Here is a 26,100-nt window from a genome sequence, read left to right on the forward strand (position 1 = left end):
TGGATCGATCTTTCTTTCTTTCTTTCTTTTTTTCTTTTTTCATTGGGTTTATTTTACTCTTCATTAAAGCATTGGTTTATTTTGGGGCATTTCTTTTATGATGAGCAATCCAGGTTTAATTCTTAGGTAGCTTCAGTTATCTGTGTTACAGCCTTATTGATTTGTTCATCAGACCTGTGTATGTTGTTTTCTTAAACACATACTGTGAGTCCTGCCATACTACATGAGTCGGAAATCAGCTGTCCTGATCTCTGACTGAAAAGTTGTATACTAGACTATGAATTTTTAGTTAAAAGACTTAAACGGTTTCACTTAGCCATAAAAAGTTAAAATTAAGTATTCTCATAGCCAGTTAAGCTTAGTCCCCCCCCCCCATATCCATCCTACTATTTGTACCTTTATTTTATTAATCTAACAATCTATTTTTCTATTACAAGATTTTATTTATTCATGAGAGAGACACAGAGAGAGAGGCAGAGACATAGGCAGAGGGAGAAGCAGGCTCCATTCAGGGAACCTGACGTGGGACTCGATCCTGGGTCTCCAGGATCACACCCTGGGCTGAAGGCGGCGCTAAGCCACTGAGCCACCCAGACTGCCCTCAATCTAGAGTTTTAGTAAACTCTCCATAAAAATGGGATAAAGCACCTTCCTTTATAACCAGGTAGACTTACCTATATTTCTGAGGGATAAGACAGAGAGTCTGTATTTAATTCATCAAGATTTGGTGAAATCTTTGATAAAGTAATCATAGCTGTACCTTAGAAGGATTAATTTTGCAAACTTGTATAAGACACATTGGAGCAGAAAAAAACTTGAGGTTAGGAGATAAATTAATAGGCTTATAAAGTAATTCAGGTAAAAGGTAAAATGCCTGAATGTAAATGGAAGAAATAAAAGGGAGATTACTGATCTGGGTAGTATTATAAGGACAGGATCCAGAAGTCTTCCTAAAGGATAGAATGTGGAGCATAGACCAGGATAGCAATGAATCAAGGAATGAATTTGAGATTCTGGTCTGGGTAATGAAATTTTGGCTCCATAAATACAAATAATAATACTAATAATAATAATACAAATAATAGGTATTAAATACAAATGATAAATATAAATAAGACCTTTGTCTTGGTGGAGTGAGTGCATGTTAGCTCTGAAGCCTTTTGTCAGTGCTGACAATTCACATAGGCATCAGGATCAGTGAGGTGAAGATTATTTGCAGGAGACAGTTCAGAACTTAAGAGGGAGGTTTGGTAGGCAGTAGACCAGTAGTTATAATTGAGATAATCAGGAGGTAAACTTTTAGAAGGCAGCTTTTCTTGTGTTGGAGGATTATCTAGGAGCTGGATAAAAAGTTAAGGTGTGATCTGAGAAAAGTCTTTGGAAGTCAATTATTAGGTGATATTTTAGAAGACATTATGTGGTGTGTCAGTAGAGGAATGAAATAGCCCTTTTTTCCTTTTTCCCTTCTCTTTCCATATGTGCTTATATGATGAACAAATAAATATCTTTTTGTTAACCTGAATTGAAGTTATTATAGTAATGTAACATTTATTAAGGAGAACAAAATGGTATTGTCTTGCTGCATACCCCAAGGAACCACTATTAAAATAGTTTTATTTTTAATATTTTTGCCGTCTTCCTCCTCCTAATTCAGTTTTCTTTCCTTATTCTTTAACTCTGCACCATAAAAGTCAACCTTTTGTCTTCAAAATCTGACACATTTACAAAAGGTTTCATGAGAAACATAGATCCTGAAAGCATACATTATTTAGGATTTTCGTTTCATATACTACTAAAGATGCCTGTGTTTTAAGTTTAAAGTAGACTTTGGAAAAAACCGACTTGCTGTCACCTACAAAAATGTCATTTTCTGATAAGATTGAAAAATTGCAGGCTAAGCTTCCCCTAAAGTACCTTAGCACAAGTTCTTGAAATTTGGAGGGACGTCCTTCCTTCTTCCATTCTCAACTAAAAATGCAAGTAGAATAGTTCCAGCTGTTGAGGAAGTGCCTCTGATCCATTGTGTTTATGAAGTAAATCCTCAGTGTTAGGGTTGCTATTTTAAATGTTGCAGTGGAGCAAATATATTGTCCAAACATATAGCTCTGAATATATGTTGCACAAAAGCATATAGATTTGACTTTGTGTATGTATTTTAAGAAAGCTAGTGCTGGGGCCACAGAGACAGAATACATTTTTGTTCTTTGTCTGTAACCTAACATCTTTGGTATATCTGTGTCTTACATCATAGTTGTAGTAAATGTTTGTATTCATATCACAGCATCAAAAATTTGATAGGTGTGGTAGGTGAGTATGTAGCATGTATTATATTAGTATAATAAATATATAATATATATTATAATTAATATATAATTATATTAAATATTAGTGGTATTTCTTTTTAAAACTAAGTCATAGCTCACTGAAATGAATTACTCTCTAAGGGATCCTGGTAGAGAAGGTTCTACCCTGAGTAAATTACCAGGGCATTGTCTGCCTTTGTGTAGAAATGTGTGGCATATTTGTTTTTCTTCTAATTTTTAGAGCTTTTAATGCCTATCTAAATCTTCAAGTAGAATCTGATTAATTATTTCATGGACAGAAATCATTAAAAGCATTCTCTGCATTATAGAAACTAAATTGTTGGCTGTTATTAAACAATAATTAACATTTACACTTTATTAGGTATGTAAGTGTAAAGTTAGCAGTAAAAATTTACTGTGAAGCAGTGGCCAGAATTGATTTTCTGTTTACTTGTTTATGATTAATTACTTCTTCTTACTTTTATTCTTACCAAGAGCCCTTTTACCCAAGAATCTTAATTACTGCAACCATAAAACTAAATTGCCTGTTTCTTGATAAAATAGTTATGCTCATAGTGAAATATAAATGTGTCCGTTAGTGTGACAAATCTTTTCTTAAATAGACATTCAGGCATTAATATTTTAGTCTTTAATCTCTTCAATTGTTATTTTTGTTTGTTTGTTTTTAACTGATGCCTGAGAGTAAATTAGTGATCCCCATATAAAGGTATGGATGTGTTTTGGATATGCCACTCTGATGCTAAACTCTAATTTGATTGATTTTTTTTTTTAAAGGTTTTTTTTTTTAATTTTTTTTAATTTTTATCTATTTATGATAGTCACAGAGAGAGAGAGAGAGGCAGAGACACAGGCAGAGGGAGAAGCAGGCTCCATGCACCGGGAGCCCAATGTGGGACTCGATCCCGGGTCTCCAGAATCGCGCCCTGGGCCAAAGGTGGGCGCCAAACCGCTGCGCCACCCAGGGATCCCCTAATTTGATTGATTTTTAAAGATTTTATTAATTTATTCATGAGAGACACAGAGAGAGAGGCAGAGACACAGGCAGAGGGAGAAGCAGGCTCCCTGTGGGGAGCCCAATGCAGGACTTGATCCCAGGACCCTGGGATCATGACCTGAGCCAAAGGTAGATGCTTAACCACTGAGCCACACAGGTGCCCCTTTAATTTGATTTAAAACCCAGATTAGTTTTGTTAGATGTATTTAATTACCTTATATAATGGAAAGGGACTAGTAGTGTTAGGCTATGACTTGTAAGAGCTCTTAAAAGCTAAATATCTTTTGGTGAAGGGATTTTTTTCTGAATCAACAACAGAAGGCCTTATTATAGATCAATACTCTTTTTTTTTTAAGGTTTTATTTATTTTTAGAGAGAGAGCATGCCAGTAGGGGGAGGGGGCAGAAAGCCCTTAAGCACACACCCCACTGAGCGTGGAGCCTGATGTGAGGCTCTGTCTCATGACCCTGAGATCATGACCTGAACCAAAATCAAGAGTTGGATGCTTAACAGACAGGCGCCCCTCAATATTCATATTTTTATTTATCTGGCAAGGGTTTTGGCTCATGGCATAAATCCTCAGAAATGATATTGGCAGCCATTTATTTCACATGTAAATGTTAATCATAGTTAACTGGAAAATGGTACTTTTGGTTACGAATATAAGTAAATTAAAAATTAATTTCCAAACAGAAGTAAGCTTGTCAAAGCGTTAACCGTGTATAAGGTCATTCCCTAGGCCACGCACCTCTTCTTCTCCCTCATTCTTCCCATTCCGATCATGATGTTGTGCTCTGAGAACCAGCACTGTCTGGTTAGGCCCCTGCTACTTTTTTGTGTGGTGGATTCGAGGCCAGAGTCAGGAGGTTCTATATTTTGCCTTAGATTAGGTAGATCACATTTTTTCCTTCAATCCCAGACTTGCTGTTAACCTGAGATGTACTGTATTCTAGTCTGTTCACGCGAGAAAATTTGTGTACTATGTGCACAGGTGTGAGTAAAGTAGTAGAAAATGCACAGGCTCTGGACTTGGCCATCCCTGGGTTTGATGCCAGCCCCCATTTCATCTTTTAACCCTCTCCTCCTTGTTCACTCCTCTTTCTACATTGGTCTGCCTTCTGTTGTTAGAAGAAGCTGTATTTTCCCTGCCTAGAAATATACTTTCCCCAGCTCTTCTTGGCTGCTTGCTCATTCATGTCATTCCACACAAGCACCACATCCTCAGACCTTCCCTGACCATCCATCCTATTTTAAAAGAAGCCCTCCTCTCACCTATCACTCATCATTATTCTGCTTTATTTTCTTCATAGTGCAGCTATATCTGCCATTTGTTTGCCTGATTAACATAGACTCCCCTGTGGAATAAAGTGTCTTGTTTAACAGTGGATCCTCAACACCTAGAATAGAGTAGGTAACTGAGAAATACTGACTTAGATTTGGAATTTAACCTCTCTGAGCCTATTTACTCATTTATGAATTGGGAGTGATAATACCTCCCTCACAGGACTGGTATAGGATTACATAATTACACAATGTTGGCATAAGAGGCTCATTTTCTCACTTTTACTCCCACTTTCAATGTTTATTAGGGATCTGAGATGGTAAAAGATGTAAGACTTCTTTATCAATCTGACCTCCTTTGTTAAATGTCAACCCTTTAATTTTGAAACAAGTAAGTTAGTTGTAGTTAGGGTTAACTCCATGCACCCCTTTTTGGACCAGGTATAAAGAAAGGATGAACTCTCTTTTCTAAAACCAGTATCAATACACAAGGGGGATTCCTGGTTCAATTTTCTATTACTGGGATCCCTGGGTGGCTCAGTGGTTTAGCGTCTGCCTTTAGCCCAGGGCGCGATCCTGGAGTCCCAGGATCGAGTCCCACATCAGGCTCTCGGCATGGGCCTGCTTCTCCCTCCTCCTGTGTCTCTGCCTCTCTCTCTGTGTCTATCATAAATAAATAAATCTTTAAAAAAAAATTTCTATTACTGTGTAAGAAATTACTACAAATGTAGCAGCTTAAGACCTATTTAGCATCTAACAATTCTGTAAGTCAGAATTCCGGGCCTAGCATGGCTGGGTTCTCAACTTAGGGTCACAAGGTTGAAATCAAGGTTTTGGCCAACACTAGGGTCTCATCTAAAGGTGGGTGTCCTCTTCCAGGCTCGCATGGTTGTTGGTAGAATTCAGTTCCTTGGGGCTGTCAGAGTCTGGCCCCTGGCCGGCTCTTAACCAAGGACTAGTCCTAGTTCCTAGAGGCATCCTTCAGGTCTTACCTCATGGTCATATCCACAGGCTGCTCACAAATGCCTACTCCCTTCTCCAGCGCCAGCAGGAGACTCTGTCCATCTGGATCTCTTCTTCCAGGAATTCCTGGTTCCTTTTAAAGGGCTTATCTGATGTCTAATCCCACCAGGGTAATTATACTTTTGCTTTTTGATTAACTTAATGTCAGCTGATTTGGGACTTTAATTATGTCTGCAAAATCCATCACCTTTGTCTTGTAACGTAACCAAATCATGGGAGACATCCATCATACTCAGGCCGACCCATACTCACAAGAGATTATATAGGTGTGTACATCAGGTAATAATTCTGTATATACAAGAATATTGGGGCCATCCATCTCAGAATTCTGCCTACCATGTTGCCATAAGGTATTAAGGAAGAGATTTTGTGTAGGAGAGGATGATTGTCATTTCAAACTTGTCCAGCAGTTGCTAGGTTTTTCCCCTCATAATTCTTTTAAAAAACCGTAACAAAATTAACTATGTTTGAGGAATTTAAAGAATGTTATTTGCCTTTAAATTTGTGTCACCACGAAGTTGTTTTTATATTATGTAGAACCTTTTAAAAAATTTAGATTAAAAATAGTTTGTAAAATATAAAATTTTGTTTTTGAAAAGTATTTTTTGAATTATCAAATATTATAATTTTTGAAAAAGCCGTTTTAAGAGAATATATTACTTCATACCCACTGTAACTTACATAGATCAAAAGCTTGATATATATAGTAATCTAATTAAATCCTTTTAAAAAACAAAGACACCATTAATGCAAGGTAAGTCTATTACTAGTTTAGTTTTCTTTCATTCTGAGTGATGCTGTGGGTTAGGTTTATTTCATTAGATGGTGCTGATAGCATATTGAACAATACTTAAAATGGTGTGATTTCCTGGCCATAAACAAGGTAATTTGTACTAGAAAATCCAGTAATTTAGTGAATATCGTAGTAAAAGTTGTAATAAACTTGACATTTTCTGAATGCCATGTGAAAATTACTTGACCAAGTGTAAAGAATGAGAGTATGGCTTAATTTATGAATAGTTCATCTACCAAATGATACTCCCCCCGACCCCCCCAAAAAAACAGTTTCCTTTTTAAAGATACCTACATCCAATACTTTGATAAATTTGAATTGTTGTTCAGTTTTTGCAAATGTCCAAATATTGTAGTGCATGGATAATATAAATCAGCAAAACAGATAAGATTTGCTTATCTAAAATAATTCATTTTGCATTTTAGCCTTGAAATCTCCAGTTCAGTACCTTCCCTCTATACCTCATACCCACTTACTAAACATTTTATCCTTGTTGCTAATCATGGTTCTCTCTTATCTTCAGGGATGCTCTCAAACTGGTGCAGTTGAAAGAAACCGGCAAGATTACTGAATCCAGACCCACTCCAGCCCCTCCAGCCACTCCCACAGTGCCTCTGCCCCCACAGGCCACAGCCACACCACCTTACTCACGGCCAATGATCCCACCAGTGTCAACTCCTGGACAACCTAATGTACCGGTAATATCGTTTGAGTAGATTTGTATTTTTCAGATTTAATTGAGAAAGAAAATAAAACCATTACTGTCTCTTTTACAAGTAATTCTACGAATCCATTTTAGTAGTAGCTGAAAGTGATAAAAAAAAAGAAAAAAAAAGTACTCCATACGCTTTGTTTTGCAGATGCCTAGTTCAAACCCGATTTGTTTGTGTGGTGCTAACTTCCAGATTCAGCACCATGTGTGTATGCTCTGTAATCATGGTACTTCCTTGGGTGTGGTACTATTAACTGGTAGGTGCCACTAGCCATCTTCTGTGGGTGCTTTATTTTGACTGAGGGAATTGATAGTCTCCCTGTGAAGAATTATAGAGGCCACATACCTAGATGTTCTTTCTCAGATACAGGTAGGATAGCAGCCCATTTTTGCTGTCAAAATACTCCATTTTGCCTCTTTTTACCTCCCTTTCTTAGTATCTTTCATGTCATTTGCTTCCCATTGGAAGAAATGCAGGATAATCAGGTTCATGTAAAACTGAATGGACACTTAAAAAATAAACACACAAACCTATCCTGTTCTTTCTAGTGGAGAAATGTATTCCAGTATGATATTTTAAAAATAGTTGCAAATAGTATAAATTTCATGGGAAGCAAAATTTTTTAATAAGTTCATACTTCATTACTGCACATACAAAAAAAATATGTGTAATCAAATCTTATACTTGTAAGAAGTAGGCTATTCAAATTCAGAAGATAAATCTTACTTTCAAAGTTTTGTGGTATAGAGTGAGCATTTATTCTATTTGAGCAAGTACTCTGTCAACATAAAATGTTTCCTAAGAAATCAAGTGTATTTTTAGCTGCTTCGTTATTATTCTCATATGATTGTGATCTAGTCCCAGAATGGAGCGAAGGGTAAGGAAAGAATCACATGTAGTGTAAGGTCCATCTTGCTTTTGTCAGAGGGTCAAGGAACAGAACGGAAAGCTACAATAAGTAAAGTTACAAGAGGATTTTAATATCTCACTTATACTTCATGTTGTGAATTTTTGGAAAATATGATACTTGTGCAATTTCTATATAAATTACAAACCAAAATGGAAATAGTTTGACAGATTATTTAATATATTGAATTATCTTTTTCTACTGTGTACCATTTTTATAAGTAAGAATTGTCTGCTGTTGGTTTGTTGAATTATTGTAAGCTTTGAGTTTTATTAAGGCATGGTATTTGTGACAGAAGCTGCTTACAGGTGGTATGTGTGTGTGTCTATCTCTTTGTCTCTGTTTCACACACACACACACACCAATGGAAGAATTATTCATGACTTGGGAGATTTCTTTTTGATCATCTTAAACATAGTAACATAAGATGACCCACTTACAACTAAAACATGAGTTTTACTATTTCCTACAGTCATATACTATAAAGTTAAAACTCTTTGGATTTCTTATATTCCTCCTTATACTAAGAAATTTTAATAGTACTTTCCTATATTGATCTTTACCTATTAACAAAAGCTAAGTCACTGAATATATTTTAGTTATGGAGTTTGTTTTTTCCCCTTCCACTTATGGTTTAATGGACAGATTGTAATTTATTTGCAGGGCACATTCACTGAAATCCCTGCTAGCAATATTCGAAGAGTTATTGCCAAGAGGTTAACTGAATCTAAGAGTACTGTGCCGCATGCATATGCTACTGCTGACTGTGACCTCGGAGCTGTTTTAAAAGCTAGACAAAGTCTGGTCAAAGGTTAGTAAAGTTAAACTTACTTAATACCTGTGCTGTCATGAAGTCCTTTACTTATAAAGGTACATGTATAGCTTTTTATTTCAATTTTATCATCTGGATGCATTTTAGTGCTAGAGAAAAGAATTGGCTCACTTTGCCTATAAGAAACAAACTGGTTCCATAGTACTGAGTAAATCATACTTTTTGGTATGATATCCGAACCAAGCAGTCCTTAACATTTTAGTATAAAATCCCCAAATGATTTAAGAGTGTTTTAGATTTTACATACATATTTTAGATATCCCTCTGCTTTACAGTTTTTTAAATTTCTTCTTCAAAATGAACTTTCAGGTTATGAAATTGGTAATGTACCTCCCAGCAATCACTTAAAACTAAGGTTGCTGGGAGACATACAAATTTTTATGTTTTCTTTCTCTCTTTCCAATCTGTATGACTTTCATTTTCTTGCTTTGTTGTACTGGCTAAGACTTGTGGTACAATAATGAATGGTAAGTGGTAAAAGCAGATTTTTTGCCTTATTCTTGGTCTTAGGAAAAATATTCAGACTTTTACGTCAGTTGAAGGTTTTTTGTAGATTCCTTTTTTAGGTTGAGGAAATTCATATTCCTAATTTGCTGAGTTTTAAGCATAAGTGGATGTTAAATTTTATCACATGCTTTTTTGTGTATATACCATTTCACTCTATTATTTTGGTAAATTATATTGGTTGATTTCTAGATGTTGAATTAACCTTGTATTCCTCATATAAAACTCATTTGTCATTAATTTTCTCACCTATTTCTTGATCCCATTTTCTAAAATTTTTCTAAGAATCATTATACCTGTACACATGAGAAAACCCTGTAGTTTTCTTTTCTTGAAGATGTTTATTTCTGGGTTTGTTACCAGATCTCATAGAAGGAGTTGGGAAATGTTTCCTTCTCCTTTATTTTCTGGAATAGTTTGGGTAGAATTAGGTAGTTTTTAATTGTTTGGTAGAATTCACCAATGAAACTATCTAGGCCTGTGATTTTCTCGTGGGGAGATTTTTGACCATGAATTCAATTTTTAAAAATAGGTGTAAGTTGGGCAGCCTGGGTGACTCAGTGGTTTAGCACTGCCTTCAGCCCAGAACCTGATACTGGAGACCTGGAATTGAGTTCCACGTCAGGCTCCCTGCATGGAGCCTGCTTCTGCCTCTGCCTGTGTGTGTGTGTGTCTCTCTCTCTTTCTCTCTCTCTCTCTCTCTGTCTCTCTGTTTCTCATGAATAAATAAATAAAGTCTTTTAAAAATAAAAAAATAACAAAAATAGGTATAAGTTTTCTGATTATTCTTGAATGAGCTTTAGTAGTTTGTGTCTTTCAAGGAATTTTTTTAGGTTACCTCAGTAATGAAATTTACAGTAGTCCTCCCTCATCTCCACAGAAGTACATTCCAGGACCCCCAGTGGATCAACCACTGATGGTACAAAACCCCATACATACTATGTTTTCTTCTATGCATATGATAAACTTTAATTTAAAAATTAGACACAGTGAGAGATTAACAACAATAGTAAAGTAGAGCGATTATAACGATATGCTGTAATAAAAGTTAAGTGAATGTGGTCTCTCTCTAAATGTCTTACTGTATTGTACTCACCTTCCTTGTGATGCTGTGAGATAACATGCCTATGTGATCAGCTGACATGAGGTAAATGATGTGGGCATTGTGACACAGTGTTAGGCTTCTGGTGGCCTTCTGACAGTAAGTCAGGAGGATCATCTGCTGGGCTACTGTTGACCACGGATGACTGAAATTGTGGAAAGCAGACACAGATAAGGAGGTCTACTATATTGGCATAAAGCTATTCATAATGTTACCGTATTATACTTCTAATCTCTACATAATCTGAAATTGTGTCCCTAGTTTCAATATCAGTAATTTATGTCTCCTTATTTTCTTGATCAGTCTGGCTGGATATTGATCAATTTTATTGATTTTCTCAAATAATGAGCATTTGATTTCATTAACTTTCTCCATTGTTTTTATAATTTTTGTTTGCTTTCGGTTTAATTTGCTCTTTTGTTTTCTAGTTTCTTAAGGTGAAAGCTGAGATATATATTGTATAATGTGTAATATATATATTATACTATATATAATAAATACATATATTTATACTATAATATATATTATAATTATATATATTATATAAAGTATAATATAGTATAATAAACCTTATTCCTAACATAAGTATATAATGCTTTTAAGGTCCCTTTTGGCAGTGCTTTAGATGAATTCAACAAAATTTGATGTCTTTTAGTTTTCTTCACATTCAATTCAAGATGTTTTCTATTTTTCCTTAAGATATCTTTTTTGATCCATGAATTATTTGGGAGTATAATTTCCAAATATTTGGGGACTTTTCAGCCTTTTATGATTTCTTGCTTAACTCCATTGTGCTTGGAGAACATGCTTTGTATGACCTCAATGTTCTTAAACTTTTTGAGACTTTATAGTTGTAATATGGTCTATCTTGATGAATGTTTCATGTGTACTTGAAAAGAATGTGTGTTCTACTTTTTTTAAAAGATTTTATTTTGAGAGAGAGTGCATGAGTGAGGGGAGGAGCAGAGGGAGAGGGAGAAAGAGAGGGAAAGAATCTCAAGCAGATTGAGCTGAATACAGAGCCTGACATGGGGCTTGATTGACTCAACGCTTAACCGACTGAGCTACCCAGGGCCCCTGAAAAGAATGTGTTCTACTTTTGAGGAAGAATGTTCTTTAAATGTCAGGTGAAGTTGACTGGTAGTAGTGTTCATGTCTTTTATATTCTTACTGATTTCCTATGTGTTCTTTCAATTTTTGGAAAAAGTATTGAAACCCCCAATTATAATTATGGATTCATCTATTTCCCCTTTGAGTTCTGTCAGTTTTTACATCATTTTGAAGGTCTGTTATTAAGCACATAACACATTTAAGATATTGATGTTTTCCTGATGAATAGATTTGTCATGGATGTCCCTGTCCACTAATGATATAATCTTTCTTACCCCAAAGCCTTCCTTATCTGATATTGATACAGTTATTCTTTCTGACTAATCTTTTTATATCTTTTTGTATCTTTTTACTACTGACTTATCTCTGTCTTTATATTCAAACTAACTTTGCAGACAGCATATAATTTTTCTGATTTTTATCTAATCCTATACTCTTGTCTTTTAATTATTTAGACCATTCACATTTAATAATTTTGTCCTTTGTTTTCATTTGTCCCATCTCTTCTTATCACACCCTTTCATGTATAATGTAAGAACTTCACAATATATTACATTTTCCGCCCTTTATTCTTTGTGCTCTTACTGTCCTGTTTTATTTCTACATATGGTGCAGTGTGAGCCCCAGCATATATGTTCGATGTGTTTTTGCTTTAGCAAATCAACTATGCTTTAAAGAAATTTAAAAATGAGGGGCTTCTGGGTGGCTCAAGTTGAGTGTCTGACTCTTTATTTCAGCTCAGGTCATGATCTCGGTGTCATGAGAGCAAGTCCCACGTCTGGCTCTGTGCTGATCTCCCTCACCCTCTCCCTGCTGTCCCCTTGCACTCGCTCACTGGCTCTCAAAAATAAATAAACTGTGTTTATCCTCTTTGGGTTTCTCTTAGCTTGTTGGATTTATGGTTTGTTGTCTTTCATTAATTTTGGAAAATTAACCATTAGTTTTCACTTCTCTCCATGTGTTTTTCTTTTTTTTCTTTTGGAACTCTGGACAGTTCAAACAGTTGAATATTTATAATCAAAGCTCTTAGAGCCCCAATTCTTTTTTTTTGTTCATCCTTTTTTTTCTCTTTGTGTTTTTGTTTAGATAATTTTTGTTGATCTAGCTTCAAGGTCATTGACTTTTTCTCAGCTATGTTTAGTCTCTGAAGCTTAACAAAAAATTATTTATCTTTAACTGCATGGCTTTTTTTCCTCAACTGTCCATTTGAATGTTTTTTATGGTTTCCATATCTCTGCTGATATCCCCTTCGGTTCACGTGCCTTGTCCCGTACTTTGTCCATACTTTCTCATACTTTGATAGTGGTTAAATCATTTCATGTGTTTGTCCATCCTCCGAGGGGAGTCATCACCCTTGACGTTCAGTCACTTGTTTGCCTTATAACCTTGACTTCCTAACAGACTTATGTTATGATTTTGTAACCCCTACTTTTCCCCCTGCCCTATTAGGGTGGGAAAAATTTTCTCTTGTGGCTTTCTACATCTCAAGCAACAACAGACTGATATTTCAGTTTAGATACAGACTTTGAAGAATTCAGATGAAGACAACCTGACCCCTTTTAAAAGTTCAAGGAAATAAATGGAAAGCTTACTTCCGAGAAAATTATCAATATTCAAAAAGTTCATCCTGGCACCTTCCCTATAGGTTTTTTTTTTTTTTTTTTTTTTTTTTTTTTTTTTTCCCCTATAGGTTTTAAGTGTACTTGCTTAGTCATAATATAGAGATTACTAGGAGAGTATTTTTTCTGGTTTCTTCCTTTCATGAGGCAGGAAACAGTACTATTTCAGTGGAAAGGTGAATTAGTTTAGTATCAAGTTTGGTATGTCCTTGCAGCTAGGAAGTTTCTAGGGGGTCTTCAAAGAGCCCACGTTATTTATCTCCAGTACTCTTTCTTATATAGTTATATAACATTCTATAAGTGTGTCTTTATTGTTTTATAATGATATATAAGCGAAAATGTTTGATATTCCTTCACAAACTATTTTCTATTCTTCTCAATGTCACCAAGAAATCTCTTTTCTATATATTTGAAAATTTCCATAATAAAAAAGTTAAAAATAAAAGATCTTAAAAAAAACTCCTTTGTACTTTTTTGATTTTCAATGCCTGTTAGAAGTATCATATGTGAAATTGGATATAAAAGTCTGAAGCTTCTGATGCATCAGGATAAGAGTTAGCATTTGAAGGATTCATCGTTGTATGAATGGTATCAAAACCATGAAACAGACAGTTCTTGCCTGAGAAGGTGCCACCATTGAGAGGAATGGAAGGAAAATGAGTGAGTGATAAAGAGTGGAAGAAAACAGAAGAATACAGTGATACAGGAAGCCAGTAAGAGAATTGTGTTTCACAACAAAGAAAGTGACCAGCTCAGGAGTACACAATGTTAGAGTATGTTGAGGGCAGAGAATTTACGTGAGCGTTATGCACTCTGGCAGTAAATAGGTGATCTGGCATTGGCTAATGGTGGTTTGGGAAGTCTTCACTGTGAATACCTCTGGGTAGTAGATAAAGTGCAGAGGAGGTTAAGGGAGCCATGAAAGGTAAGCATAATAAGTTCATAAAATATGTCAACATACTTGAATTTATACTGACCATGTCTTCAGTGGCTATCATTAAAATTCTGTAAGCACTGGAAGTCCACTGATATTTCTACTCCTGAAGGGGTTTTAAATAAGCAAACAAAAATATTTATGTCTCTGGAAATCTGAATTAAAAGAGCTATAAATTGGATGAGCAGGTGGTGGTTACCATGACAGTTTGGCAGTATTTGGATTTATGATAATTCATTTCATGTCTTTCTGAAATCTCCAGCATGCCTTTAGAATGAGCTATTGTTCATGTTAAATTCCATGATACTATAGTAACAGGATTTGTGTATCTTGCCACATACCATTGAGTAGATCTTGATCTTAAACTCTTTTTCTAGAAGCTCTTGCAGTAGAGAATCAAGTGTAGTTTACATTTTGCAACACTTTCCTACCCGCTGGGAAAAGCAAAAGTGTAAATCAGATGCTTTTGTTATGATCAGCTCTGTGGGAAGGGAGGGGACATTAGCTTTATCTTGAAATCATTATGTATACTGGAAGGAAATTGATTCAAATGGAATCACCATAAAACTAGACAGAAAACCTCATTTTGTTCAATGCACTAGGACCTGTGCCAACATTGCTTCATCTTTGGCCTTTGCTATATCCTGTTTTGTTAAGTTAAAAAGCAGCTCAGTGGTCTTAAATTTTTTTTGGTATACACTCCATTAGTAAAAAAATCTCCCTCTCTAGATACAGGTAGATAGATAGATATAGAGATCTTTAAAATGACTGTATGTTACCACTGTTCAAGTATAATCAATAATAATATAAAGCATATGCAGGATAAAGACATTTGAAAAGGGTGAGAGAGAAAAAAAATGAATCACCGTAGAGAGACCATTTGTGTTTTTAGTGACATAGGAGTTGGTTCTTTTCTTTTTAATTATGTTTATAATGTGTCCTTCAGGTTCTCGTGTATGATATCTGAGCAATTTAAAAGAATTGTAATCATGGTCCAGAAGTAATCTTTTACATTTGTGGTTAATATTATTTATGCAGGACCTCAAATAATATAGAAGTTTTTGTAATTAGGAGACTCAGTACCATCTAAACAAGCAAACAAAAACCTGTAATATTTTTCATTGTAATTTATTAATGAACAAGTTTGAAATCGTAATGGCCAATGTTAAAATTTCATTATGAACGCTAATTTTGCTATGCTTGTTTTTCTTTCAGATGACATTAAAGTATCAGTGAATGATTTTATAATCAAGGCAGCAGCTGTTACTCTTAAAGTAAGTAGTAGACCCCAAATCATTTTGGCTTCTAAAATGGACTCATATCTTGGGATTTTTATATGGTAAATAGAACTGTCACTTTTAAGTCCCCAAAATTATATAATCTTATTGCTGAAAATATTATGTCATTTAATCTCATGCCCTCAGTTTTACAGATGAAACTGAGAATCATTGGGACTCACAGCTAATTATAGCAGAATAAAGGTCATTTATTCAGCCAATAGTAAGTAACTGATTTCCTGTCATGTACTGAGTGCATTATAGACATTTAGGAAAACAGTGGTGAACAAAAGCTGACACGTTTTTGCTCTTCTGGGGCTTATAGTCTCATTGGAAGAGACCAGTATTTGTCAGATAGTGAAAGTACTGGGAGAAAGAGAAAGTGCTACAGAATAAGTAGGGGTATCATGGTGCACACAGTTCGGCCAGGAAGGCCTCTCTGACAAGGTGGTGGTGGAGCCAAGGCCTGGAAGAGAGCATGTGAGCCATAGAGCTCTCGGCTAGAAGAGTGCTCCAGGCAAAGGAAACTGCAGGCCAAAGGCTGGGAGAAACATGCTGCGGTGCCAGGGACACAGTGTTTCTGGAGGAGGAAAGGTAGCAGATGAGATTAAGCAGAAGAAAGAGGGAGGAGTTGCGAGGGCCCTAAAGTGGATGAAGCCTTGGTGGCCCGGGAAGACTAGGGAGTTTCTTTTGATGAAGAAGGAAGCCTTCAGAGGGTTTTGAGAGAGGACTGATGGAGAGGGTCCTCCGGTGGTTTGTGGAACACAACCTGTGGGGAGGCCAGGGATTAGCCGTGTGCTCTCCTGGGAGGCTGTGGACAAGGACAGTGGTTTGGACTAAGGTAGCAGCTAGAGGTGAAGCTGGGGTGAAGGCCAGATTTGGGGTGCATCTCAAAGGTAAAGCCAACCAGATTTGCTAATGGATTGGATGTGGGACGCGAGAGAAGGGGTAAGGACTTGGGCCCGAGCAGTGGGAGGAATGGAGTTTTTCACGTACGGACATTGGGAAAGTGGGAGAGGAGCAGGTTTGAGGCAGGTGTCTAGAATTGGGTTTGGATCTGAAACCCAGGCTTCCTGCCTTCTCGCTCTGCACCATTTTCTGCCCTGTCTTTCTGTGACTGGGCTGTTTTTCTGGATCACTGTGTTTGTTAAGTGCTGTATTTAATATATACTTACAAGATATTTCTTTTTATTTCTTGAACAGTACAGTAATAGAGAATTTTAAAGTTATACGTTTTCTTAGCCATTCATATCTAAGTGTTCATATGGCTTTTGCCTTTTGACCAGATAATATTTTGAATTACATCATGAATTATGAATCATTCTTGCCCTCCTTAAGTGAATCTCTAGTGTTCATTACATTTCATTTCATAATTTTGTATCAGGAGAACATAAGTAATTGTAATTTAAATTTTGTGCTAGTTTTGTCAAGCTTTTTTTTTAAATTAGTGGCTTCTTAAAGTGAATTCAGGTACTTCTCCCCTTTCCTTTCTCTGTGCTTATTTCAATATTATAAAGGTTTTTATTTCTTGAAGCTTTATAGAATTCACCAGTAAAAATATGAGTCTAGTTCTATTTTGGGGGAAAGAGCCTTGACAACCTTCTCATTTTTCCCCTGTAATTATTGAACTGTTTAATTTTCAGCTTTTTCTTGAATTGATTTTGGGAAATTCTGTATTCCCAGAAAATCACTGACTTCATCTGGATTCCCAAACTTATTATCCCATCATTTAAATTTGCTTCTTATATTATTTTAATGTTCTCAATGCTGGCATTGTTTTAAACTCTGTCTTTTATTATTGCATATTTGTGTCCTCAGTCTATTTATATTGTTGCCTTATGTGTTCCTTCTGTCATTTCCTGAGCTTTAGAATGGGATTAGGTTAGACTTTTCTTTGAAAATATTTTGTTAGAAAATGTGAATGTGTAATTATTATAATTAGGAATATGAATAAGAAGGTTTAAGAATATGAATTTTTCCTTTGACTACAACTGAGGCCCATAGGTTTTTGTTACGTAGTTCTGTAATTACATTTATTTACCAGATATTTCTCACTTAGGAGAGATTTTTTTTTTTTCCTCTTTTAATTAAGGCCCATAGTGTTTCCTATGAAGAATTTAACATTTTCTGGGGGTTAGGGACTTCAGTCTTTATTATTTTAACATAAACAAGCTTTGATTACTTTGAATGAATGAGCTGAACCTTAAGAGACAGAGAAGGACCAAGAGCAGTTGAAAGCAGTGCCATAGAGGGTGCCTGCGTGGCTCATTCGGCTGAGTGTCCAGCTCTTGATTTTGGCTCGGGTCATGATCTCAGGGTTGTGAGATGGAGCCCTGGGTCAGGCTCTGCGCTGGGTGTGGAGCCTGCTTAAGATTCTTCCTCTCCCTCTCCCTCCACCCGGCCACTCGCACATGTGTTCGCGTGCTCACTCTCTCGCTCTCTCTTTAAAAATAAATAAATAAATAAAGCAATGCAGTGGGAGTGAGCATAGCAGGACGGTGAGAAGCCCATGTATGGTGGGGAATGCATCTCCAGGGAGCAGCCATAAGTATGATTAGGTAGGCTGTTATCAAAGCAAAGAATTTTTGAGAAAAGAAATTAGTTTGTAATTTCTGTTTTTCAGCTTAATTTCTCTGATACTTGGCAACAGTGTCAGTTTATACTGTCTCCAGGTGTTTACTGATTTCTTCTGCTCTTTTCATGCTCCGTGTATATATGTTAAATACAAGCATGCTCATACGTTTGTCATATGTTTATGAAGTCTAGGAAATCTCTTTTAAATAGAGAAGTCACTTATTAAAGGCCAGATGATTGATATCTCTCCCAGGGCTGTGCTAGAAAATAGAGCTTCCTGCATGCCATAGGAGTAATGTGGTTGAATGTCGCTACCCTGTCCCCTCCCCTCTTCTCCTCAAGGCCATTTCGGTCAGCATATGAGGCAGGAAGTATATATAACAAATGTTAAATGCTTTTTAGCAATCAGGTTTAACAAAGGGAGACCTTTTTTTAAACATCATCTGTTGTAAAGAGATCAAAACATGTACATCAGCATTTCTTGAAGCTTGCCTTAAAAAACATGGTGTGTTTATTTTTCCTGAACATAGAAGACATTTAACACAGAGATCCAAACCATTATTTCAAACTGAATCTTCATTTATTTGCTTTTGTCCACCTATATTCACTTTCAGAAAAGCATAATAATGTTATTTTTCTGTAACCACCTTGGTCTACTAAAGCTACTGCTTAAAAAAGAATAAAAATAAATAAATAAAGCTGTTTCCTTAGAGTGACATGTTTTTTCCTTTTCCTAGCAAATGCCAGATGTTAATGTAAGCTGGGATGGAGAGGGCCCCAAGCAACTGCCCTTTATTGACATTTCAGTGGCTGTGGCAACAGATAAAGGTTTAATTACACCAATCATAAAAGATGCTGCTGCTAAGGGTATACAGGAAATTGCTGACTCTGTAAAGGTATGTCTTAAGAAATATTGTGCTTTCAAAGTGTTAGTATTTACTTTCTGGTAAAGTCTTGACATGAACTAGTCACACTGTGATGTATTTCCAAGTGACCGTCAATCATATGAAAGTTTTTATTCAAGTATGACTTACTTTAAGAACATTTAAGATTCAAAAATTCAGAAATAATATACAGATAAATGAGGATCAACTATATTCAAGTTACAGGTGAATGCTTTATTTCCCAAAGTCTAAAATTCAACTCTATTTAGATAGTTTTTGTTTGTTTGTTTTTTTAGATAGTTTTAAAGTTAAGGCTGAAACCATATTTCTATGAAGGTTGTAATGGAGAGACTTCACTATTCAGTGTTTTATTCTTCAAAATTGATTTTATTCATTTCCTCTCTAGAATGGAAACCACTAAAAGTACTTAATATTCCAGAGGCAAAAGTACTGAATTTTTTTCTGAGTTTCTTTAAAAGCAGTTTTTATAGCTCCCATATGGAGGAGTCTGATTTCCCCCAAAATATCCCATTGAATAGACAGGAACATAGGCAGTAGGTCAGCTCTGACAACCACTATAATTTCCAAAGGTATTTTTTGACAGAAACATTGTGGCTCTTATAGTGTTAGAATTGAAAATTTCAGATTCATTTAGTTAAGTGATGCTTTTCTTTTTTCATTTACCAAAGACCAGTTATATGCATAGTGGATGAACAAGTTATAAGGAGGAATTAAAAGTAGAAGATAAGATTTCTTTGGAGAGTGGATAGTATATACACATATACATAAACTTGCCCAAAATACATGAACACAAGTTAATCTACTTTTTTTTTTTAAGATTTTATTTATTTATTCATGAGAGACATAGAGAGGCAGAGACACAGGCAGAGGAAGAAGCAGGCTCCCTGTAGGGAGCCCGATGCAGGACTCGATCCCAGGACTTCGGGATCATAACCTAAGCCAAAGGCAGATGTTCAACCACTAAGCCACCCAGGCATCCCCAAATTAATTAACTACCCACTGAAAAGATCTGCAGTATGTTTTTATAGATAAAAATACAACTGTTTTTCTTAATTGAGCAGTAATTTGACCAGTTCAAAAATCAAAGTAATATAGATTGGTTTACTGAGATAGTTATGTGCCTTTTATTCATCAAAAGTCTTCAACAGCAATGAGAATTCATCTATTTTAGGGTTTTTGTGAAATTCAGATGAGACTGCATTTAACTATAGAGTTAGAATTTACTTTAATATTCTTTATATGTTTTTCTTGTTTTTTAATGTTTGTATATTTCTTATGTTAAATTTTAAAAATTAACCATTACAAGAAGGTTTCTTTGACTTTGACCAAGTTACTAATTTTACTATGCTAATACATCCTGGAAGAACCTAGGATGCGGTGGTAAGGAGGCTATGTGAGCAGCTTCTCAGCGATGGGAAGGGCAGTCTTAACCCTTTGGAATGTCCCAGGGCCTCTCTGGTGGTCCTTGAAGCTTCCCTCGGATTCCCACCAATCCTATGGTTTACTGTGCTCCAGCTACTTCTCTCTGCTTCCCATTCTCTCTCCCACCCTGCTGTCTGTGAGGAACACTCCACTCTTGTTCTTAGGATATACCAGATACTAGGCCAAGCACTTGATTTAATTGTCTTAGTCCTATGTTACAGTTGAAGCCTTCATTTCCCCATTTCAATATTGAGGAAACAGAGTTTTAGTGCCTTTAGGAAATTTGCCCAAGGTAATGCATTTAGAAAACAGTAGAAGTGAGGATTTATTTAAATCTGGGCATTTCTCGGTTCAGATGCCCCTTTCTTAGGCCTTCTATGGCTTCCATAGCTAAAGTAGCTTTCTGACATTACCTGTTTTACTATCTTTATGCAACTGATCAGTCTTTGAGGCTCCCTTGTTTATTTGTGATCTTTCTCTGTTCCCTTCTGTCTGATTTTGTTCTTGCCATATAGCCAATTTTACAAGAGTGCATAAAGATCACAGATGCCCAGTGAATTTATTTTTTTTAATTTTCAAAAAATAACTGTACTGAGATTAATTTTTCAAGGAGTTTGTAGGTTTCTGGAACTCCTTTTATGGACCTGAGTTAAGAACACCTGCTCTAAGTTTTTACTTCTTGACCCTCGATAATCTCAGGGATGTCACTGTGTGGTGCTATAGGCATGCCTCTGCTGAGTTCAAGTTTGTATCTCTAAACATAAAGTAATATAGTAACAAACCTTAGATCCCATGCCATTCTTAATTCTTCACTAATTGTAACCATTTTAAAAAGTAAGGCAAAGTTTTCCTTGATTTATGCAGTTAAATTTTTTAATTAAATTAGTAAGGAATGTAACCTATTGTAAAAATATTTGCTGGTCATCTTGTATTACATCCTTTCAAGCTGGAGGCTTCAGGTAACATGTGTTTTGATATTAAGTTTACATTGCTAGGAAATCCCAGTGAGAATTAACTATTTTCAAAACCAGTGATCCTCCTCAGAATTATTCTTATTCCAGGCTTTTAGAGTTCATTGCTAAGAATGTCCAGCTGATATGTTTAGGGTCTACAGAGATTTTTTTAAAAAAAAAATTTATGGGGACTTGCAATCCAGTTTTATAAATGAGTATCTGTGCTATTTGTTTTAGCCTGGTAACTCATCAGGATTCTTGAGATCATCTGCCTTAAAAGAAATGCCTTTCAGAGTTCATATGATACATGCCTGTTTATATCATGTGAGCAGTCACATTGCTTTAGGCAGAAAAAATACATTTGTAGATTGTCTTCTATTTCTGATAATCCAAGGACCATACAAGTCTAAGTTCATCTTTTCAGTTTTCATTTTGGATCCAAGTAGTTTTATAAATAACTACATCCAACTGGTATAAACATGTAGTTATCTCAGTTGTCAGAAAGTCACAGTGATATGTTGAGAACATTTTTAGACTTTTAAAGAATGTTTTTCTAAAAAATTAAGTCATCTCTGGTTTAAAGTTTAACAGTTGCCAACAGTGATTGTAATTGTACCTGTGTTAGCTATATAGTACAGAAAATTAAGCCTCAGATTTGTTTCATCTCCCCAAATGACAGTAGTTTCATTTCTCTCTTCCATTCATAAGTTAGTTCATTATTAATTTTTCATATATAACAACTCAACCTCCATTCCTTTGTTTTTGAAGCATTATTTTAAAAATAAAAATTAGCATAGGTGTGGTTAATTGCAAGTGCAAGTAAAGGAAATTTTAACTACTTAATGTCACTTTCAGTGTCATCTGTCTTCTGTCAGCTTTTAGAAATCAGTTTTGCCAATAGTGACACGAAATTACTATGTTCTTCTATATCTCAAGGCAGTGCAAATTGTACTAGCTCATTCAGGAAATGTTTCAGCTGTAAATCAAGAACCAAGAAAATGTTTATGTTCTAGTACTTTGTAATCCCACTTCTGAAAATTTATATAAAATAATTGAAAAGTCAGTGAACCAAAGTAAAACACTGGGGACATGATTGAATTATGGCAGATGTAGTGTTTAGAATGTTAAGCAGACATTAAAAAAACAATTATAAAGACTAACAACACAAAAGATGCTTAGAATACTGAGAGTAAAATACAAAATTCTACTTTTTTTACAACTGTCTGAAGTTATATATATGTATATGTTACATGTAAAGAAATACTGAAAGATGGAAACTAATATTGGTTATAGGATTGTTGCCAATGGACAATTATTTAAAACCAACTGGGTTGACAGGAATGGCTTCTTCTAGTACTGTGTCTTAAAAGAAAAAAATTCTGTAAACAGAATAAATTTCATTGTTTTCTATAGAAAACACTGAAATGTTCTACATAGTAATGGCGTACAGGGTAATTCTAACACTTGAAGAATTTTTAAAGGGAAGTAATTTTTGTAGAGCTGTGATTTACATTTTTAGCTTCTTAGACTCTCTGCACTTGTTCATTTTTTAATTGTATTAAAGTCAAGTCAAGGCATATCAGAGATGAAGGCATACCCTATCCAAATATTTTAAGTGACAAAATCAGCCCTGTAACATGATGTTGGTTGTCATGCTGTATTTGTGTTTTTCTTTCCCAGGCTCTATCAAAGAAAGCAAGAGATGGGAAACTGTTACCTGAAGAATACCAAGGAGGATCTTTTAGGTAAAATTTAAACTCTTAATTATCAGTAGCATCAAACAGATAACAGACCTAGAAGTCTGTGTCATCAATCTGTTTAATTCATTTTTTCATTTTTTTGAAACACTTTTTTTAATTGAAGCAACATATCAAGGCTACTAGGAACTCACTAGGGTTAGCTAGTTAATTCTTCAGGTACTCTCAGAATGACATCCAGTTTCTGCAACTTTAAAAAAATATATTTACAAATACAATACATTTATAAACCTCAACGTTTTCTACTTGTGCTCTCTCATTTTAAGGTACTTTGGAGGAAAATAGTGACACGCCCTTTAGTTATTATCAGCTCTTTTTTTAAGTGTCACACACAGTGTGTATACTGAGTATAGCATGAATGTTTCAAAAAGTGGAGAAACCTGTATAACCAACCAAAGCAAGATAATAGACCATTACCAGCATCCCAGAAGCTTCCCTTACCTTGCCAAAGTAACCACTATTCTGAAAATCATCACCATAGACTTGTTTTGCTCCCTGTGGTCTTTATATAAATCAAACATATTCCTTAGTGTCTGACTTCTTTTACTCAACATTAATGTCTGAGATTAACCACATTGCAGTGTGGAGCAGTTATTATTGCAGTATATGGTATTTTATCATATGTTGTATGAGTATGCCACTATCCATTTTACTGTTGGGCATTTGTTGTTTACAGTTTGGTGCTATTACAAATAATGGCACTATGAACATTCTTTTATTAGTGTCTTATGGTGAGTATATTTGTTTATTGACCTGAAATGAAATCCCTGAATTAAAAGCCTTAATGGATACTGCCCAACAATTTTCCAAAATGTTTTTCCAAATTTATACTTATAATAACAGTGTATGAGAATTCTCATTGCTTCATAGTCTCACCAACACTTAGTAATGTCAGGTTTTAAATTGTAACAGTTCTTAGAGCATGTTTTTGTACTCTTTGTGGCCGGGGAAATGCAAATTAGTTATGCTGAGTACTATTTTCATTTATAGCCTTTTGGGTACCTGGTAACTTATCAGATAAAGTACCTGTTGATGCCTTTTGTCCATTTTTAAAAATGGAATGTGAGGGTTCTTATTTCCAGATACACAGACCTTTATAGGATACATACTATTTCAAATACATTTTCCCACTCTGTCCCTTGCTCTAGGAACTTTCTTCAAGGTGTTTTTAATGAACACAAGTTCTGAATTTTAATGAAATTTTATTCATTAGTATTTTTTTTATAGTTGGTACTATTTGTTTTATGTGTGGAATTATTGCCTATCCCAGAATCATGAAGTTATTTTTCTGTGTTATTTTCTAGAAGCTTTATAACTTTTTACATGTAGATCACAATCTATCTAAAACTGGATTTTGTGTGTGGTGTGAAGATAAAAGGTCATGATTTTCCCCCCACCCCCCATATGGATATTATGTTGACCCAGCATCACTTCTGGAAAAGCTTATAGCTCCATGGCACTGAAAGTGACTGTGTATGTGTTTGGTCTCTTCTGTATTCTGTCTTTAATCGGCTAGTTTGTCCATCCCTTGCTCAATACCACCAAACTGTAACTTTTGATACCTGGTGAGGAAAATCTTCTAATTTTTTTCACCCTCACAGTTGTCTTTCCTGGCTCTTTATATTTCCAAATAAATTTCAGAATCAACATATCACTTTCTGTATATAGACACATACATAGAAACTTTATTGGAGGTTATTTTTTTAAACATTTTATTTGTTCATTTATTTATTTATTTATGGGGGGAGAGAGTATGAGCACAAGCATGAGTGGGGGGAGGGACAGAAGGAGAGGGAGAAAGAGAATCTTAAGCAGACACCACACTGAACTCCGAGCCTGATGCAGGGCTTGATTCCAGGACCGTGAGATCATGACCTGAGGCAAAAATCAGTCAGATGCTTAACTGACTGAGCCACCCAGGCACCCCAACCTTGCTGGAGTTTTGATTGGGATTGCATTAAATCTTTTGATCAGTTTGAGGAGAATTGACATCTTTACAGCATTGAGTATTCTAGGTAGTGAACATGGTATAAACCATTGTTTATTCAGTTCTCTGGTTTCTTTCAGTTCTGTTTTGTAATCTATATAGAGGTCTTATATTTGTTTCATTAGATGTATTTCTTAATATTTGGTTTTTGCTACTGTTGTAAATTTTAAAATTTCATTTTCTAACTACAGCAACGTGTATATAGATATAAAATAGTTTTTTATATTGACCTTTTCATCTAGTGACTTAGCTAAATTCACCTACTAGTTTATCTGTAGAATCTTCGATTTTCTGTGTATACACACTCAATTCATTTGTGAATAATGACTTTTATTTCTTTTTTCCAGTCCTTCTTATATTTTATTATTTCTTTTTCTTGTCCTAACCCACTTCCAAGTACTTCCAGTTCATGCTGAATGAATGTTCATATTAGATACACTATTTATAAGTGTGTTGTTTTTTGATACTGCTGTAAATAGTTATCTTTGTCTTTGGCCTTGGAATAACTTGGTGTAAGATTCTATATCACAGTGTTTTAGTAGAATGAGAACATAGGCTTCTGGGAAAGGGTTCTTTGATTAAGGACATGCCACTTTCAGAGCTTTTTGTTTTCCCCTAGTATTTCCAATTTGGGCATGTTTGGCATCGACGAGTTTACTGCAGTGATCAACCCTCCTCAGGCCTGCATTCTGGCTGTTGGGAGATTCCGACCTGTGCTCAAGCTCGAGCAGGATGAAGAGGGGAATGACAGGCTGCAGCAGCGCCAGCTTATAACAGTCACAATGTCAAGTGACAGTCGAGTGGTGGACGATGAACTGGCTACCAGGTTTCTTGAAAATTTTAAGGCAAACCTGGAGAATCCTATCCGACTGGCCTAGTCCTCCAAAATAAGAAGTTGGCTTTGGCTTAGTTAATTGTATAGCTGTTACCAGAATCTACACTGTAGGAAAACAATTAGGCATATAAGCGTGATGTGGGTGAGTTGTTTATTTATTTAAAAAAGGTGAATGAGTTTGGCCCAGATTGTCTTCATTTTCAGTTTGGGTTTAATGGTGTAGAAATAAATAAACTGTGACTAATAAAAAAGAA

The 26,100-nt window shown here is 35.4% G+C and overlaps 1 protein-coding gene and 1 long non-coding RNA gene across 7 annotated transcripts in view; one reads left to right on the forward strand and one right to left on the reverse strand.

The window, feature by feature from the left end:
* LOC140612894 (uncharacterized) overlaps positions 1-14,416 on the reverse strand; it is a 47,070-nt gene extending 32,654 nt beyond the window's left edge. For 3 of the 4 annotated variants that reach the window (XR_012014007.1, XR_012014008.1, XR_012014005.1), the window contains exons 1-3: positions 14,336-14,416; positions 14,180-14,242; positions 10,468-10,618 (exon numbers count right to left, since the gene is read on the reverse strand). This is a non-coding gene — a long non-coding RNA (uncharacterized lncRNA). Of the gene's footprint in view, positions 1-7,832; positions 8,078-10,467; positions 10,619-14,179; positions 14,243-14,335 lie in introns of those variants that run through there. The other variant, XR_012014006.1, reaches the window with a different exon arrangement.
* Positions 1-26,100, forward strand: part of PDHX (pyruvate dehydrogenase complex component X) — a 63,331-nt gene extending 37,231 nt beyond the window's left edge. For all 3 annotated transcript variants that reach the window (XM_072791105.1, XM_072791106.1, XM_072791108.1), the window contains 6 exons: positions 6,939-7,113; positions 8,699-8,846; positions 15,352-15,410; positions 18,725-18,883; positions 22,948-23,012; positions 25,631-26,100. In XM_072791105.1, the coding sequence (XP_072647206.1) occupies positions 6,939-7,113; positions 8,699-8,846; positions 15,352-15,410; positions 18,725-18,883; positions 22,948-23,012; positions 25,631-25,889 (865 nt within the window). In that variant the 3' untranslated portion in view covers positions 25,890-26,100. The remainder of the gene's footprint in view (positions 1-6,938; positions 7,114-8,698; positions 8,847-15,351; positions 15,411-18,724; positions 18,884-22,947; positions 23,013-25,630) is intronic.

This window comes from Canis lupus, chromosome 21 (genome assembly GCF_048164855.1).
Source record: "Canis lupus baileyi chromosome 21, mCanLup2.hap1, whole genome shotgun sequence".
NCBI classification, from domain to species: Eukaryota; Metazoa; Chordata; class Mammalia; order Carnivora; family Canidae; genus Canis; species Canis lupus.